Genomic DNA, 18,764 nt, shown 5'->3' with positions numbered 1-18,764 from the left:
TGTCTACTTCAAAATGAAGCCCCTAACCCTGATCATTTATGATTCTTTAAATTAGGACCCGTAGCAAACATTTTATCTATCCTATTGTAATAAAACTGCATATGCTGCTGTTCGGTGCTTTATGGTGTCGGCAACCAATACATTCAATATTTGAAAATTATAATTTAAATTATAACAGGAAACAATTGTATGAAGTCATCAGAAACACATTGACTGAAAAAAAAAATGAAAGATTGGAATGATAGGTTAAAGCACCTGTAAGATATGACAAAAAATGCACTTATCCTATTCGTAGTAGTTTGTAGCACTTACTATATTCGGATTAGTCTGTTGCAATTATTGTTTTCGTAGTAATTTGCCTCTGCACTATACTTTTGCTCTGGTTTATGCTTTAAGATGCTTGTTTAAGAAAGGAGATGCACTTATGACTTCTGGTGACTAGTAGTTCTCTTGAATACCTATGTTGAATACACTTCCTGTAAGTCGCTTTGGATAAAAGCGTCTGCTAAATGACTGTAATGTAATTAATGTAATGTAATGTAATGTATAGGCTCCCTCTTGGGATCTGTGGGGACCGAAGTTAGTAGAATGAGACCTAAAGCTGCATAGAGATCTTTGGTCCATGGATTTGAAGACTGCTATAAAAGAGAAAATTAATGTAAACAAGTGTAAGTTACAGCTCACATTAGCTCAGTGACGAATATGAAAGAAAAGAGAGAAAAAATCAGTCATTTGAGCTGAGCAGATGAATGAGCAGCCTAGTAGGCAAACAAGGGAGGAGACAGGCCCGTGAACGCCGATGCGCGCTCCCGAGAATAAACCTCTGACGCCTTCATCCGGGTACTACTACGAACTCGTTCTCCAACATGGCGGCGTCAGGTGAGGCTTATGAGGGTGAACGATCCGGGTCGGTTGGGGTGGAATTTCACAGGGTTATACCCCGATTCAATTGATCATATTTAGTTTTGGGTTTCTTAAAGTCTCGTTTAATTGCTCAGCGTCGTTGTCCGGGAGTATAAATCGACCAATCGGTTGTTTTTGTCCCCGGTAAAGACGTCCCTGCTCGGAGGAAGGCGAAGCAACGATGCAACGACTTGCACAAACTGAAAATTGTAACCCTTAATGTGATCTTTTTCTATAAAAAAAAACGTTATTGCGTAAACTAGATTGTGTCTAAACCGTACTACGTGTCTTGGACATTGTGTGACAGGGGATGAAATGTTGCTAACTGCGTTGCGGCGCTGGCCACATTGCATGCCCGTAGCGGAGCTCGCCGTGGCGCTCACAGCGGATCAGCATCGGAGGAGGAGGAGGAGTTGGGCCGAGAGCTCCGGGCAGCCCAAGGAGTCTCCCCACGTGTGCAGGCTTTGCTCCTTAGTATCGGTGTTTGATGGATCTAGGCAGCTGGGCCTGTCGGGTCGACTCTTAAATACTTCCCTGGCAGCTTCGCAACTTTGAGCCGTCCCTCCCGACAGACCTAGTCTTGTTCCGACGATGGCGCACTTGGATCCTGGCGCTGCGACGTGCACTAGGCCCTAAAACCTAGCCAGCTAAACCGGGATACTTCCCTCGTCAGCACTCCTTTGCTGACTAAGCCTGCATAGACGTAAAGGCATGATATGCGTACATACCAAATAAACAACGTGTGTGTTGGCCTTCGTCACTGTTTGCAGAAGTCTGTGCTCCGTGAAGTTAACGTTGCGTAGCTCCATGATGGCTAATGCCACAAAGCTATCAAGCAGTCAGTGTATTACGAAGCTATCAAGCAGTCAGTGTATTACTTTTAGGTTTTTAGTGGGTACAAGCAGTTGGAGTTGGAGTTGGGCCTGTTAATTGTAAACAATGACTTAGCATTTTGTACTGGGACAGAGTTGTGCAGGTTTTGAAACCATGTGTGTGTGTAAAGAATGTCCTGACTCCTGGGATTTCCACAATAATGCTCACAGCCAGCTTTGTCGCTCCCCTTTTTCTGCATCAGACCAAAACAAGCTGGACCTGCTCTATGAGTTGAGCTATGTGAAACCCCCATGTGCAACCGCCAACTGTTTGCTATTGAAATAAACACTATGCAAGGTTTACTGCTCAAAAATGCAGCAAACATGCGGTCCAAGGGGTTGAACATGCCACACTTATTGCACCTTGCATTGCATTATGGGGGTTAACCCAATAGAGGCAGACGGGCAGTGAGGCAGACCACTCACTGTATGTTTACTTTACAATAGGAAAATAAGTCATACATTGGCATATTATAATAATAATAATAATTAAGCCTTTATTAGTCCCACAATGGGGAAATTATTTCTCTGCATTTAACCCATCCCGGAGGAGCAGTGGGCTGCAATGAAGCGCCCGGGGAGCAACTTGGGGTTAGGTGTCTTGCTCAAGGACACCTCGGCATGTTGCCGGTAGAGGGGTTTGAACCACCAACCTTGTGGTTACAGGACAAGCGCTCTACCTCATGTGCCACAGCCGCCCTCTGTACGCAAGAATTTAGAGAGACGCATGCAAACCCAGACAGTTGTTGTGTTGGTGTTTAAAAGATTTAATCTCTCAGCATCACATTTCACTGCTTTAATGAGTAATTTGTAATATTTCATGAAGTTGTTCAAAATTATGTCTAATACAAGCCAGTGAAGCAGTCTGACGTTTTGAGACTGTAAATATTAATTTACCATTTAGCCATCTGTAATTTTAAAAATAAATAGTTTAAATTTATGAAATGAAGTTACATTTCATATTAAAGGCTTCCTTGCCAGATATACGTATAAACAGCCAACCCATGGGCAAGCATATTACTTCCACGGCTGACGATGTACTGTGTGTTCCTCTACGTTTCAGCTAAGAAGAAGAATAAGAAGGGGAAGACCCTCACTCTGACTGACTTCCTGGCAGAGGACAAGGGAACCAGCAACGCTCCCCCCAGCTACCCAGCCAAGTCTACTAGCTGGGCCGATGAGACCGATGACCTAGACGGAGATGGTGAGCACACACTGAAATGCACCCAGAAAGTTTATCTTGCATACCTTGGATCTGTCTTTAATTTTTCCATCTAACGAAAAGAAAGATCAATATCAGAATGCAGTCACTGAATGTAATATGATGTGTTGTTGCAGAGTGTTATTGGTCTTTTCTTTCCAATTCTTATTCAAATATACAGCAGTAAGAAAATGTCAGGCTCAAGTTGGAGAATCATGTTGAGATGGTTTAGTTTTTCTGTTCAAATAATACAGAATTGACTGTCTGCTGATGCAAGCGTGATAAAAACGTCTTAACGATTTCTAAGCCCTTAAATGTTATAAGGTAGCTATAACTATGAATATATTGTTATATTATAAGAAGTAAAATAGTTCTAGACGACAACATAACACAGCAAGTTATTATGAAACGGTTCAGCCTGCAGTGCTGCTTTTTTCAATGTTAAACTTTAATCTTTATAGTTTTCTATCAGATTTAGTAATGAGATTGGACACATTAACTTTTGAAAGAAATTAAATAACTCTTATACAGACTGTAAGTTTATCATTAAAACGTTTTATTATCAAAAACATGATAGGATTGGTCAAATAAATTAATTCTACGATCTATTAGCTATGAACGATCGCTATCTGGATGGTTTCTCGTGCACCCTAGCTCATATTCATTTGAAGCTTGTATACCATTGTCATATTCCTTTGCATGATGCATAGAAGTGTTTTTGTCAAGTTTCTGCTGCAGAACCTCACAAATTTGATCGTTTATCTACAAACGTATTGCACATTTTATATTCTGCTCTTTCCTCGCTATAACAACATTTCAAGCTACACATCACATGATCACGTTGTTGTTGTTGTGGTGATGTGTAGCTAGTTCTTGTTACAGTACATCATACAAAATAGTGTCATACCTGTACTTGCATGACATTTTTAGGAAGTTTAATTTCTGCCACTTTTATCTATTTATTTTATTCTATCTGATCCAAGGTTTAAGGCTAGCATCAGACAAAAGTAAGAGGGCAAGCATCCTCCGGTTGGAGCTCATGGTTAAAAACAATGTCACAAATAGATAGTAGCCCAAATGGACAATAAAAAGCCAAGAGGCAATGCTAGTCCATCATTAAACAAAGGCTAGAGTGGTGATATGTTAAGATATTTCATTGATGAAGCGACCCCCAGCTCCCTGCCAGAATCTTTCTGCCAGAGAAAACGCTATATGGACACATGTCCTAATGCTGATAATTGACTCCATCAATATCTATCTCACGGAACAATAACGTACACATCATAATACATAGACTTTTCTCAGAACATTTAAATGTCTGATGAAGTAAAAGAGCATGTGACATATTAAGGGTTCACATTCAGCAGTACCTATTTGTCATTTTTGAATAGTATTTATATTTAATGTTGATGTGTCAATAATGTGTGTATTTTTCTATCAAGATTCATTGCTGTGAAGTCTCTGTTGCCAAATACTTGTTTGCTTGTCAAATTAGAAGAATTCCAGGGATTAAGTGATCAAGTATCAAAGAGGAAATAATCTGTTGTTGGTCAGTAATTGAAAGTAAGTTTTAGGTTGGTATTTGTTTGAAATTTCCTCCCTTCTCACCCATCTAGTTTCGACCTCGTGGCACACGGAGGAGGATTCATTCCGGGCACCAGCCATTGACCGGTCCATCCTGCCCACAGCACCTCGCTCGGCTCGAGAACCCAATGTTGACCGGTCCCGACTGCCCCGCAGCCCACCTTACACGGCCTTCCTGGGCAACCTGCCCTATGATGTCACTGAGGACTCGATCAAAGACTTCTTCCGTGGCTTGGCAGTAGGTGTAGCACACACTAACGCACATACATGCAGTGCAGGGCATATAACGCGTAGCACTTCTAGTGGTTTCAGCTACTTCAACTCTTTAGTTGAAAACATCTAGTCTATTTTTGCTGTGTGTGAATCTGGAAAGAACACACACTGATGTTCTACTATAACCAATATGAATTATATATATATATCTATATATATCTATATCTCAATCTCAGTGTTTCCTGTTGATTACCTAGACTGTGGCGGCCGGCAGACTGCTCAGTGCATGATGTGCCGCAATGTCTTTAACCGAACCGACAAGTCTTGAACAGAAACCCTGTCTCGTTTGTTATGCTTTGTGAGTGTGACTCTTTCACCATTCATGTTTATACAACAAATGTGTTAAAGATTTTAAAAATGAACAAGAGCACAGTGTGAAAATTCTCAGTTACAGTTCAAATTCTTGCATTCATTATGTCACTTAAGTAAAAATACAAAAGTAACATCAAAATCGAATTAAAGTACCACAGTACTTATTATGTAGTTAAAATAATATAATTGCTGTAGCTCTATATCAATTAAAATTATAACTATTAAAACACTTTAATTTTGATGCGGTTAAAGGTGGATCTCATTTTAACTACTTTAATTAGGCTATGTACTACTTAATACATCATTATTTATAAGATAATATATCATTTGTATTAAGAATCTGAATCCTTAAAATAGCCTAACTAATTAATATTGTCAAATAAATGTAGTGAAGTTAACTGTACAATATTTTCCTCTGAGATGTAGTGGACCAAAAGTAAAACAATACATAAATTGGAAATGCTTTCATGATTGATTCCATTGCTAGAACAAGAGCACAAATATTTTTTTAAGTGCACAAAGTTCCTAGATCTAGCTAGCGTTTTAATTAACATAATAACTAAATTAATAAAAAAGTACAACATTTTCCTCAAGAGAGCCTGTCCCCAGACCCCCTAAATGGTCAGAGGTCCACCCACCATAGATTCACAAATCTGCAAAAAGAAACAGACTGGCAGGAGTGTCCTTCTTCCTGGAGCAACTTCTCTCTGCAAATTCAGACAATACCAAAAAAAAATTACTTAATGCTATGGAGTGTTTAACGCTGCATATGTGCCGCCAGACTCAATCTTAGAAAATACAGAAGTAATGCATATTTTTGTGCCGTCACATACACATTTTGGTCACTTCGTTGTGCCTACCGTGTATAAACTAGCACAAACTGCAGTACAGGGACTATCAATGTGGAACTATCAATTGCATACTAGTCTAGGTGTCTTCTGAGCTTGTATATGGGTGAACTGTACAGTGCTGGGCCCAGATCAGTGCATTCTCTGTTTTTATGTTATTCTGTCACTATCTTCACCAGATCAGTGCAGTGCGTCTGCCCAGAGAGCCCAGTAACCCAGAGAGGCTGAAAGGTTTTGGCTATGCTGAATTTGATGATGTGGACTCCCTCCTGAGGGCCCTGAGTCTCAATGAGGAGGTGAGAGGATGCAGCAAAGACTTGGTTTTATATTAGTTGTATTTTAATTATTTTTATATGAACTAACATGATTGTTTCATGCCAACAGAACCTGGGAAACCGAAGGATCCGTGTAGATATTGCAGACCAGTCGAATGATAAAGGTACATTGCTAACTTTTTTACTGCAATGTCTTCTGGTCACTAGGTTGGGAATATGTTTTTCAAACTTTACTCTATAATTAAACTAAATATCCTCTTTTTTTCCTCCTCAACTCAGAGAGAGACAATGGATCTATGGGAGGCCGAGACAGGGGCGGACGGATGTCAGACTTGGGGCCTGACAAGACGGACAGTGACTGGAGGGCTCGGCCCAGTTCAGATGCCGACGATGGACCTCCCAAGAGAGAGGAAGCCTTTGGAGAGAGTGAGTCAGAATGGTCTTTGTGTTACTTGACATCTTTCTACATACTTGATCCCAGGATAAATGTGTTGGTGGTTTTGGACAGAAGGGACCTATTACTTGTGTCCTAGGAAATTATTAGTAAAAAGTATGGATGTAACGGTACGCCATCATAAAACTAGCACAACGGACTGACTAAAATGTACACATGAACTCAAACTGTAGAGGGGCTCGAGCACTTTAACCATATACCTAAAGTCTGTTTGCTCTACGATCGAGTGTGGTCGCATATACGCAGCGATACTCTATTGCATTAAAAACTTTGGCTGGTGAATCTGCAGAGGGAGGCTGTTTGAACGCTATGGAGAGAAGGACTCGCTGTCCAGTCCATTTTTATTCGTTCTGCTGATCGAAACATTCTGTTGATGCCAATATAAATTAAATGTTTGAGGTGTCACTACAGGTAGTCAAGACCGAAAGGATGGCACCGAACTGAATGTCCTTTACCGACAAAATACACACATTTCTACATCCCTAGTTGAAACAATTTGTTAAACCAATGAATTATTCGATAGTGTCCAAATTCTCTCTCTTTGCAAATGTTGTGATAACAGCTTTATATAGCTTTATAGTGCTTTGTATATATTTTTGTGAAATGCTGCCTCTTCAAGGCTTTATTTAATGTCAGACCAGCAGTTCATTAGCAGAGGAATTCATAAGTGAAATGTCATCATTATTCTATTAAAAATTTTGCAGGATCACGGGACCGCTTTGAGTCGGATCGCTTCAGAGATGGGCCGCGGCGGGACAATGACCGCTATGATGGAGGAAGAGACCGCTTCCGAGATCGCTATGACGACCGGGACCGTAGAGACTTCGATAGAGGAGGTGTGTTTGTGTGCTTTTTTGGACCCTGTGTGGGGATTCAGTACTACCTGGTTGTATAAACTGCTCTTAAGCTGCCTGATCATAAGATCAAGAAACAGTTTTTGACATGCACATCTTAACAAAGTCATTGGCTTACATGACTTTTGTCATCCAACCATGCCAGGACACATTAACTGTCGAGTATGCACAATCAGAGATCAGATATTGCACACATTGGGATCCAATAAGCCACCATGTGGTTCAGATTAAATAATAATTTTTGTGAAGTGTTCTTAGGACATGATATGCGTTTATGAACCGTTTTACAGACGATCGTTTTAAACATCAAATATCACTATGCAATAAGGCAAGCCTCATTGAAGTATCAGATGTGGACCACATATGCAGACAGAGCGGAGTTCAGATCTGGCACATCGATCTCATTGAAAAGATGGCCCTTGATGAAACTGGACTTGTTTATAAACTAAACTCAGTTCTCTCTCCTGCCATCCTTCTAGGTTTTGACTCTCGTGGCGGTAGTGGAGGAGGTCGTCGTGCCTTTGGCACTGGCTTCCGCCGCGATTATGATGACAGCCGAGGTAGCAGTGATCGTTACGGGGAGCGGGAGCGTTATGGGGACCGTGAGGACCGGTACGAGAGGAAGGAGGAGAAGCGTGAGGGTGACGGTGAGTGCTCAATATACATATGTTGTTTGCTTGAGTTCCGTTTGACGGTCATTTTGGGACCTTATATTAAGCACCAATTCAATTAATATAATGTAAAGAAAAAGTTTTTTAAGAAGACATAATTAAGCATAATATTTATTATTATTTTATGTTATATTTTTACACTTCCCTCAGAATATGTTCTTAGGCTTGTTTGTTGTCTTTTGTCTAAGAGTAGAGTTTCTTCAGATATTTATTTACAGCCTAACAACTCCATATTAATATCATTTTTTTCTGATTTCACAGGAGCTGCTCTGCAGAGACCCAAGTTAGTCCTTAAGCCCCGTAGCGTGCCCAAGGAGGAGGAAGGTAGCAGTGGTGGTGGTGGTGGTGGCGGTGGCGGCGGTGGCGGCGGTGGCGGCGGTGGTGGCGGTGGTGGTACTTCCCCAGCTGCACCTCCGAGCTCCGGCAGCAGGACCTCATCCATCTTTGGTGCGGCCAAGCCAGTTGACACAGCAGCCAAGGAGAGGGAGGTGGAGGAAAGGCTGAAGAAAGAGGAAGAGAGACTGCAGAGGCAGCTGGAGGAGGACAAAGGCCGTGGACCCGACAGAAAGATGAGAGACAGGTCAGTGGGTGTCATGGATAGTCAACACGTCATTTTTGATGAGATGATGATGACTCAATTTGTGATAGTTTTCAAATAGTTTATATATGATTTAAATATATTTCGGGAAGATTTATTTGTTGCATCTACTGCATGGGCAGACACATTGCACTGAAGTCAAGGGGATGGAATAAACACTTTTTTTTTTGTGTGAAAAATGACCTGCATTAATATCATATGACAAACAGATGTGATTGTGTTCAGTGAAAAAAAACACAATGTTTATAGTCTCACTTAAAACGGGTGTGTGAAGGCAATCCCTCAAGTAAACTTTTAACCATTTCAGCTTTTGTTAGGATAATGCCGTGTTCACACTAAAAGCGAAGCGAATATTTGCAACGCGTCCTCGCGTCAGTTTACTCGCAGGTCCATTTGTTTATTCGCTTGACTCACTGGAGAGGGGGAGGGGCTTATCGTTGTCAACTCAGCTATTTATTTCCGCTATCAACCATGCAAGAAATAACTACTATATCTGCTTTATACTTGTTGTGGCCGAAATAACATAATGATGGTGGTGGTTTGTAAAAAGTCAGAATTCATGTTTTGTTAGTTCTCTCTACAAGACGACAAGGAAATCACTTTTAAAATGCTTGTTTTCTGAACGGAGCTCGGATCGATTGGTGCTGGACTTTGCTTACATGACAGCATGACAGTAGGAGAATCTCAACGCTGATTGGCTTTCGCAACACAGCGTTGTCGCGCAAATGAGGCGCCGCCAGGCTCGAGTTCGCGTCTACTTGCGTATATTCGCATCTTTGCATTGACTTTACATGTAAACTAAACGCGCGAAAAATTAAGAAAATTCGCTTCGCTTTTGGTGTGACCACGGCATAAGAGCTGCAGCAACCCAATAAAAGTAGTGTGTCGTAAAGTTTGGCCCTATCCTCAGAAATGTCACCTTTTTCCTCTCACTGTTTGCAGTCTTGTGTAAGCTTTTTCTTTTGTTTTCAGGGACCCAAGCTGGCGCACTGAAGAACCTCAAACTCAGCGTTCTCGCACAGGAAGTGAGTCTTCACAGCAAGGAAGTTCTTCTGGAAGAGGTGAGATACCTCCGCATTTATTGCTGATGGAGCTTGCCTTCAGATAACTGGTTTCTCCTTATAAACCTGAAGGGCAGTATTGTGCCTCTCGGTGGCTGTGTATCCTATTTTTGTGTCTGTTGTGTTCTTTAAATAAAACCACCAAGACAAACAAAAACTGGTGAATATCTACCATCAAGTTTATACCTCTTACCATCAAGTGGTAAAAGAGCTGAAAATGATATTGTGATGTAAAACTCTTCAGAAACAACATGCTTCTCATTTCTTCCACCAGGCTCCCGGTGTCGAGATAATGACCGCTCTGGAGATAATGAGGTTTTCAGTGGTAGAGAAGGTGAGCCCTCCTCCCCTGGGACCTCACCACTGCCCCCCTCTACCATATGCTCCAAAGAGCCGCTGAAGGTGATGCCTGCACCTCCTCCAAAGGAGAACGCTTGGGCCAAGAGAAGTGCAGCCAGCACAGGCTCTAGCGAGGGTGATGGCCGACCTCCAGTCTCTCCTGTCTCCCCAAGTGGTTCAGCTCCTCCCAAGCTCAGGTGAGAACTCAAATACTGCATGTTAGGAAGACTGCTCAGAAACAGCCATTTCAAAACCTTTCACACCCAGAATTGGCTTTCAAAGGCTTGAAGAAAAGTACAATTAAGGTTCTGTATACCTTTACCTGACTTTCCCCTGTTCTTACTTTCTCCTCAGCTCCCCAAGTTCTGCAGATGAAATAGGATCTGGTAAAGGTAAGGTCAACTGATGAGTGGGAGATTTTACCCAAAGCAAACTTCAGTGTAGAACATAAATACAATTGAGCAAATTATGTCAACTATAAAAAGACTCTACAAAAGGAAATTGAAGAAGGAAGACAGTTTGTAACCACATGCAAACATCCGCAATAATATGTGATAATAGAGACTTTGGATGGAACAACCGCAAGGTTATCTCATTTTCAATCAGTCCACTGCTTTTGTTTTGTGTAATGAACACATTCCGTTGCTAATTTGGCTCTCGACATCCAAACTTTGGGACCAGTGGGAAGATCAAGTTATCTTAATCAAAACGGTTTAGTAAGGTGGCCATTTTAAGGCTCTTCTCAAGCTCAGCTGCCTTGAACATGCTTACAACGTGTAGTATATTCACATTGTAATAACATATTAAGCTGTGGCAATGAAAACAAATAACTGATGAGAATTAGTTTCAGATGTTTTAGACGAGAGGAAAGTGTTGACCTCTTATTTAGCAGTCCATCCAATAGTTATTGCAGACTTCTGAAGATTTCTGTTTTGTTATCATCAATGCCATTCTGTAAATGGTTTCAAACTCTTCTGTGGTCAAGAAAAGGCAACTAAGGTTTGCATGGAAACTGGGATCTGGGATCTTTCAATTTATGCAGTGAAGTCCTTAAAAGGTCAAACTTAACTCTACAGATTGTTATTATGCATCTTATATAAGGGAGGTCCAGTGTTTTTCTATCAAGACTGGAGAAGGTCATGAACGTATTGCTGAGAGTATTCATTACAAGGGGAGCACTGAAATATGTCTCACATTAGTCTGCATTGTATGGTGCAGAATAATATGCAACTGCAACATGATTCTGATATGGGGAATAAAAGATATCAGGTTCAGACTCAAGTCATCTTGCCAAATGTAAAAACATTAAATACCTGTAGAATTTGCAGAACTCTATCAGAATAGCAGAATATCAAATGTAAATGATAAGAGTTACACTGTACAAGGTCAGCTTGCATTCAAGCAGTTGTGCGCCTCTCATTTGTCCCTACATCAGTGACTTACACTTTTCGAATCCAACCCAGTGGCTTTTTAATGCTGCAGTGTGTTGTGAGTGTAGTCCACTGTATACAGTCCAACAACCTCCCTTCACTCAAGTGTCTGGCTTCTCCTTTAAGATGAGAACAAGGCTGACGGTATGCGTCGGGACCGGGGGCCCCCACGGGCACGAGGGGGGCCTGCAGGGCCTGGAGCAGGGCGTGGCCGAGGAGAGGGTCCCAACAGGGACCGAAGAAAGGAGGCAGACAGGTCAGCCATCCAAAGCTAGCCACTCCGAAGTTCTTAATAAGACTGGGAGAACATTTACTGGGCATCTGTAAAGAATGGCCTATGCTCAGTTTCACGACTGATGATGCATTCATTGTTCTTAGCGTTGTGGACATTAGGAACACAAGGACACCAGGATATCTGGTGTGAACATCTAATGCTTAACTTTTTCCAATAATTGAAATGATCAATTATAGCACTAAAACATTAACAGTACAACATAAATTGGAGTTTTACTTGAGGCTTTTCTTCTGGAAATGAGATCTGAGCACATTGTGAACTGGATGCTAGCAGCTTTCAGATGATAAAAATGAGCGTAGTTTGTGCTTCATTAGTTTGTCTGTAGCTGTGTGTGTGTGTTTGAGGATTCACAGCACAAGTCAACTTTCCAGCACTGAGGTCTACCAATAGATTTTAACCTCAGTGTTCGCTCTGATTGTAGAAAGGATAACAGAAGAGACCGAGACTCCAGACCACCCCCAGAGCCAAAGAAATTTGAAGAAATCCCAACCCCTGTAAGTCCTTCACTGCCAAGGATTAGTCAGACTAAATTATACTACATTCAAGAGTTTCCCTAAAGCCTTAAGTTGTTTCACCAGTGCTCCCCCCTACATCATAGGTTATTACAAAATCCTTTTTTTCCCCCAGTGCCCATCATCAGTCATAAAATATTTTTCCCTAATGTTGTTACATCCTTCTTGAGAAAGTTTACATCTTTTCTCTTGTATACGCTCTTATTTGTTTAGCATCCAAAGCTGACTGTACTGATCTAGGTTCCGTTTTGTTTTGCCATCAGAAGTTCAGCTCAGCCAGTAAGTACGCCGCTTTGCTAATGGACGGAGACCAAGGAGACGACGCAGAGGACGTAGAATAGAGAGAAAATAACGAGACGAGGCCTGAAAGTACAAGAAGAGGAGAAAAAGACGACCGCAGAAAAAAAATAATCTCACATAGCTTATGAAAAAACTCCTCACTTGGAAGAGGCTCCTGGGAGGACATTACTCCCTCCTTCCTTCCCTCCTACAAACCTGCCCTTTTTTTCTTTCAAAACACCCACCCTCCCTCCCCTGCCCCACCTTCAGGACTATTCAGCTTCTTAAGAATAGTCACATACTGGACTTGTTTTAAATGGAAAAAGGAGTAGCTGACACATGGAAAAGTGATGGATAACATTGAATTAATTGTAATAAATAAATGGAAAAAGTGGGGAAAAAATGAATTTGTATATTTGTGGATCACAGATGTGGTGAGGTTGGATGATATGACAGAAGATGTAGTTTACTAAGTGGAATCTGTTTTTCAATATCTTATCAATTTTTGATTCATTTTATTGCATAGTTCCCAGATTATATGCATTACTATTCATTATAAGCCTTTCTATTTACAAGTAAAGTAACGGTAATTATAGAATTATTTTAAATCAATCACCTAAATCAAATTTATTAATGAAAATTGTTCAAGAATATCCCGTCTTCCAATACTGAATCATAAATGTTGAGACGGGTTACTAGTATAAAAACGTGTCATGTGTGCAGCACCATATAGCAAAGCATTGATTGAACTGATTCACGGTATTGCAAGAGAGGACTGTGTAATGGATTAAAGTATTGCAGGAGTGACTAATATAGACTAAGAAAAACAGCCATTACTATTATCCTCAATCATTGCATTGATCAAAAACCATTAAAGGCTCATAATGATCATTTCCAGCTGTCTTAAAGATTCACCACAGCTGTCTAAATCATTCACTCTTTCAGAAGTGAGGAATGCAAATATTTGGGGAAAGTCTGAAGTTTCCTAGGATGTGAGGATTTCCATGAACATGTCTTCCAATTTGCAATAAATTGGGGTCATTATGTGCGTTCAAATAGTATGTGGTTATTTCTTGTGTGCATTACTACGGGGATTCAGGAGTTTTAAAAAAAATGACATAATTATTGCTAATGCTTTTTGGTGCTTGTGTGTATTCACATGGCTAGGCCCTACACACTTTAGTTACCGCGTGCCATTTCAGTCGCATGATGGCGAGTTGCATCACCAAAGCGTCATTTTTATATGCACCAACAACAAAGTATTTGTCTCGGCTTTCTGTTCTCCTGGTGTGGTCTGAGAGATGGAACATTTTACAGTATTTCTTCAGTCCCAGCCCCCTGCTGAGAGCCAGGCTCCTGGTGGCAGCTGGTTAGAATCCTGCTGAGCTTCACATCCCACACAGACACAGAGGGCACCCACTAAGGTGTAAGATAGGACTCCTAGAGCCTTCAGTAGCAAGACATTATCTGTAGCATACTGGTGCCTGGCAGTGGGAAAGGTGACTGGTAGCAAAATCAAATAAATTGGTATAATATCAATACCTGCTAATAAAGATCTACACATAGTTAGTGTATGCTAAAGCTCGGTGATGGCACACCAGAGTTGTCAGCTGTGTTTATCACTTTTACAAACAAACCAGTCCAGTATTTTCCTCAGTTTATTGATTTTTGAGTATATTGCTTATGAAGTAGCCACTCATGGAACAAAAAGTTGTGCTGACTCACTGGGGAAAATTGTAATGAGAAAAAAAATGCTTTTGCTTATTCGTATCTATGTCTTTGTTAATGGTGGCGCTAAAAAGGGAAACAAGTCAAATAAAAAGTCTTCATTCTAGATGATAAAACATCTGGGTAAAGTATAAGGACAAAAAAAACAAACCATCCCTGCTATTTTTGTACATTCCATGTAGTTCTGCATGATAGCAAAGCCAGCAGAGGATTCCTCTTCACCGTGAGGTTGCAAAGTGTCTGTGTGGCCAGTTGGGGAATAACTTAAGTATGACTCAAGTTCTGTAATCAAGCACAGTTTTAAGTACTTGTAATTTGTACTTATATTTGCATTTTCAATTTATACTTCGATACATTTCAGTGGGAATACTGTGCTTTTTACTGCTCTACATTTATGTGACAGCCTTGGTTACAATTTACTTTACATATTAACAATAAACCACCCAACTGTGTAAAAAGTAGTTATTAGCTACAACATGAAATTGTTGATCATTATTTTTTAATCATTCTCATTAATACCTTTGTGTTTTTTTTACTCTAACTACTCTAACTTTCCCGCTGGGATTAATGAAAAACTCTATCCATCTATCTATTGCACACATTAATGCATGCTATTTTAACACTGTAGTAATTCTACTTTTACCTAGTACAGATCTGAATACTTTACTTTACTGGCTGTGTAGGTAAAATGAAAACTGTAAATTTCGGGTTTATACGCAAGTTTTTGTTAGCCATCCCCCCACCGCTGTTGCCATGTGAATTAGCAGCTGGTCCACACAGGAGGGTCCTTCCTTCCACTTCAAGCCACAACATGACTCAGGTTTGCGTCAGTCAGGTCCCTAGATGATGTATCAAGTGAAACTTTGCCATCATCATGTTCTCTTTTTAAATGTATAATCTGTCACGACTGTGTCTACTGATATCAACAGTGTAATACATTAAGCATCTGTGAAGTCCCTGAAAATTTGACTTATGCACTTACTAAAACACGGTGGTATCGTCTGCTAATTTAGCTCGCGGCCACAGATTTGTCTCACTTTAAACCAAGGAACGCCTTGCATGGTCCAACCAGAGGCCTAAAACATGGTTTTAGAAAGAGCTTATTGTTGGAGATTTTCCCTTCACAACCCTAAAACCTCCAGCTTAAAGCAGTATTTTGTCTGGAGAGCCCAGTTTGGAGGAATACAGTTGTGTGTGTGTTACAGAGAGAGAGAGAGAGATGCAGTCTGAAGGAATTTAACTATTGGAGTAGCAGATCTAAGATTTAAGCACAGAGCCTATCATTGTTTTCAGTTCAATGAAGAGCTATAGACGGAAGAAAATAGAGGACATTCATGTTGTTGTCATGCATCTTATTAAACATGGCCTTGGGATTCATTACATCTCAGCATTTTCACATCCAAGGGAGATGCAGAGATACTGTTTACTTGAAATGCATGCAAGAAAGTCTCCACTTCCTCACAACAGAGCTGACGGAAGGAAGATGTGGGATCAATACAGTATGTTCTCATGTGCAAAGTTACAGAGTCTGGAGGGCTGACGTGTGTGAAAGAGGCTCTATCTAATCACTCCCCCATGAGGAAGAGGAGGGTTAGAGGGGCTGAAGTGAAGCCAAAGGAAAGGGGAAGGGCCTGACATCAACAAGTCAAAACAGCTGCCCCCTTTCTCCCCCATGGAGAGACGGCAAGTAGAGCCTGATGGAGCGGGAGAGAGAGAGAGAGAGAGAGAGTGGAAGAGTGGAGGGTCTGTAAGTGTGGAGTGGGTGAGAGCAGCATATGAGACATTTGAGGGTCTGTAGAGAAGAGACGAAAGTATTGGCAAGTTGAAAAGGGGGGAGGGAAGAGAGAGGTGGTGAGTGTATGCTTGCATGCTTTGCACTGTTAGGATAGCCAGGGAGAAGTGTAAGAGGAGAGGTGGGGGAGATAGAGTGGAGGGTCTGCGCTTGGTGACAATTTTTTGCAGGGGTGAAAGAGGGGTTGTAAGAGGAGAGGGGGGGAAAGGAGAGGGGAAAAAAAGTAATCTGGGGTGGATTTCAAGGCAGGACAGGCTGTCAGAGAGGAGGGTGGAGGTGTCAGGAGTCACTGGGGAAGAAGGAGCATGTTGGAGAGGAAGACGTTAGCTGTCGCAGAAACATAAGGAGGCCCTTCAAAACATGAAGCTCTGAGAGGAGGAGAAGAAGAAGAAGAGGAGGACCTACTGGAGTAAAGCACGGATAAGAAGGAGTGGATAAGAGTTGAGGAAATTAAAGATACCAGGCAAATAGGCATCATCTGGAAGTATGGGGTGCATTCACAGCATGAGCACCGGCAGGATGAAGACACATGGACCTGATACTGACGCAGGAGGAATCCCCATAAAGGCAGAGCCCGAGGTGCATCCTGAAGTCTTTCAACTTGCTGAGGTAAGTGAATAACCGCTCTGTAGGGAACTGTAAACACTCTGGTTGTGCATGGCAGAAATGGCAGACTCGGAAGAACAAGAAGCTGAACTTTGTTTGATTGTTATACACTACATTCACCACATACTAGTCTTTAGAGATCAACCGAAGAAATCCAACAAATTACCACAACGTTTCCAAATTAGATCACACCAAAGTATTTCTTCCTCTCTCTCTCTCTCTCTCTATTACGAAATATTCCCCCTCTGTGTTTTTGCCAGCATTAAATAGAACAGAAGCATCTTGTGCTGCTCATGCTTGCATACCGAAAGATAAACGTGTTTTGCAGGTCCCTGCATCAGACGCATGAATTGGATGCACTAGTATAATGTTAATGAGATTTGTTAGTAAGTAAGTTTGATTTTTGATGGCCTCATTAAATTATCATTCCTACCGCGTCACATGGGACCAGTGGCGAGGAACGAGGGAAATAGATGCAGAGAGTTGTGGACGATCCACTTGATCCCTGTTAATCATGTCTCTCGGGTGTCAAGGTTCAAGAGGAAGTGGTTTAGGTTACTGTTGGGTTCTGACCCGCCGTCTGCCTGGCTGCTGGCTCTATTTAGGAACATGTATGGATTTAGGAGCAAGCCACTTTAAAGCCTCTGGAGGACTTTTATAGAGACTAAAATAAAAAGTGTCTGTTGCTTTAGCACCAAGGCTTATGCACCAGAATGTGTGCGTTCTCACATGTCAGAGTAAATAACTCTCTGGCATTAGATGGATGAGCAGAAAGAAATGTATTTAAAGTAAAATCACTTTATTTTCACACAGCGCTGCCAGGTGCTGCAAAGGGAACTTCTGGATCTTGTTGGAACAAAAACATTACTTAGATCTCATGCGGCTTCAAATCCCCCAAAGCCCTAATTGTGTGTGTCTGTACAAATGTCTTAGTGTGTGTGTGTTTCGTGTCTGACCATGCCAAATTATGATAACATAGTCCCAGCTGAATGGGTGGACTCTGCAGTGGAGAGGAATGAAATATGTCATACATGCAAACAGTCCAGGAGTTCTCTTTGTCGTTGGTAGCGTCTGTCTGTTTTGTCTCTGTCTCCCTCTCAGTCTCTCTCTCACATACACAAACACACGCTCATTCCCGCACCTATTTTCAGCATTTTCATGGCTGTTTAGAGGTGACAGCCCCTACTCATGCAGGTTATAAATATCCTGCCAGAACTAGAGCATACCGCTGGCTCGCCACCTGCTCCCGTCCCTTCCTGAGTGTGTGTTGTGTGTGTATGTTTGTGTATGTGTTACTCAAAGCTAGAGGTTGTGGCTCCTGCACTCCGGTATATCATCACCAGTGAGGTGTCACCGAAAAAACCACTCACGCAGACTGCGGAATTTAGTGCTGAGGGGGTGTGTCACTGTAGACTGTATTCATTTACAGTGTGTGTGTGTGTATGTGTGTGTGCGTTGCAGCTGTATATTTATGCATGAATTACCACAATGTGTACATTTCATAAAATATATGTTTCTTTTTTATTCATTCAGACAGAAATGTATTGAAAACACTGCATTAGATAACTTTCCTGAGTTTGTTTTTTTAAAATGCTACTACTGCTGCTGCACTCACAGAAATAAAAAGCCCATTCAGCCACAGTCATTTATAAATCCATTATGCGTCAGTTGGTGCCTGACCCTCTCCTTGTCTCCATGGTAGAATTTGAAGTGCTTCGGGCTCTCTGCAGTGGCCCGACATGCTTGTAGAATGACATAGGTTTTGGCTACAAAAATACAGATGGGGTGGGGTTCTTTAATAATGCAATAAAATACTGCAGCACTGCTGATAGAGTTTATTAGTCTCAAAAGTACATAAATGTCACAAACACCTTAAC

General features: G+C 41.3%; 2 protein-coding genes across 5 annotated transcripts in view; both read left to right on the top strand.

Annotated features, from left to right (window-relative positions):
- Positions 1 to 772: 772 nt before the first annotated feature.
- Positions 773 to 13,819, top strand: eif4ba (eukaryotic translation initiation factor 4Ba). 4 transcript variants are annotated; one of them, XM_054617247.1, is made up of 15 exons: positions 773 to 879; positions 2,839 to 2,979; positions 4,593 to 4,798; positions 6,173 to 6,289; positions 6,378 to 6,432; positions 6,548 to 6,694; positions 7,427 to 7,558; positions 8,056 to 8,223; positions 8,509 to 8,827; positions 9,818 to 9,906; positions 10,181 to 10,442; positions 10,600 to 10,637; positions 11,802 to 11,931; positions 12,392 to 12,464; positions 12,746 to 13,819. In XM_054617247.1, the coding sequence occupies exons 1-15, from the start codon at positions 867 to 869 to the stop codon at positions 12,821 to 12,823; spliced, it is 1,968 nt and encodes a 655-aa protein (XP_054473222.1). In that variant the 5' UTR covers positions 773 to 866; the 3' UTR covers positions 12,824 to 13,819. The 4 variants fall into 4 exon arrangements, with proteins under 4 accessions (XP_054473222.1, XP_054473221.1, XP_054473223.1 ...); XM_054617246.1 differs by lacking the exon at positions 773 to 879 and adding an exon at positions 1,010 to 1,112; XM_054617248.1 differs by lacking the exons at positions 773 to 879; positions 11,802 to 11,931 and adding an exon at positions 1,019 to 1,112.
- A 2,948-nt stretch (positions 13,820 to 16,767) lies between these two features.
- LOC129105378 (tensin-2-like) overlaps positions 16,768 to 18,764 on the top strand; it is a 28,768-nt gene continuing 26,771 nt past the window's right edge. The window contains exon 1 of the mRNA XM_054616369.1: positions 16,768 to 16,890. Coding sequence (XP_054472344.1) covers positions 16,768 to 16,890 — 123 coding nt within the window. The remainder of the gene's footprint in view (positions 16,891 to 18,764) is intronic.

This window comes from Anoplopoma fimbria, chromosome 17, assembly GCF_027596085.1.
Source record: "Anoplopoma fimbria isolate UVic2021 breed Golden Eagle Sablefish chromosome 17, Afim_UVic_2022, whole genome shotgun sequence".
Classification (NCBI taxonomy): Eukaryota; Metazoa; Chordata; class Actinopteri; order Perciformes; family Anoplopomatidae; genus Anoplopoma; species Anoplopoma fimbria.
Note: the sequence above shows the minus strand (reverse complement) of the source record. Positions and strands in the feature narration are given on the sequence as shown.

Coding starts and splice junctions, on each gene's coding strand:
- eif4ba (XM_054617246.1), top strand. CDS start 1,085: ATGCAACGACTTGCACAAACTGAAAATT. Junction 10,443..10,599: donor TCAGCTCCTCCCAAGCTCAG/GTGAGAACTCAA, acceptor CTTTCTCCTCAG/CTCCCCAAGTTCTGCAGATG. Junction 12,465..12,745: donor TTGAAGAAATCCCAACCCCT/GTAAGTCCTTCA, acceptor TTTTGCCATCAG/AAGTTCAGCTCAGCCAGTAA.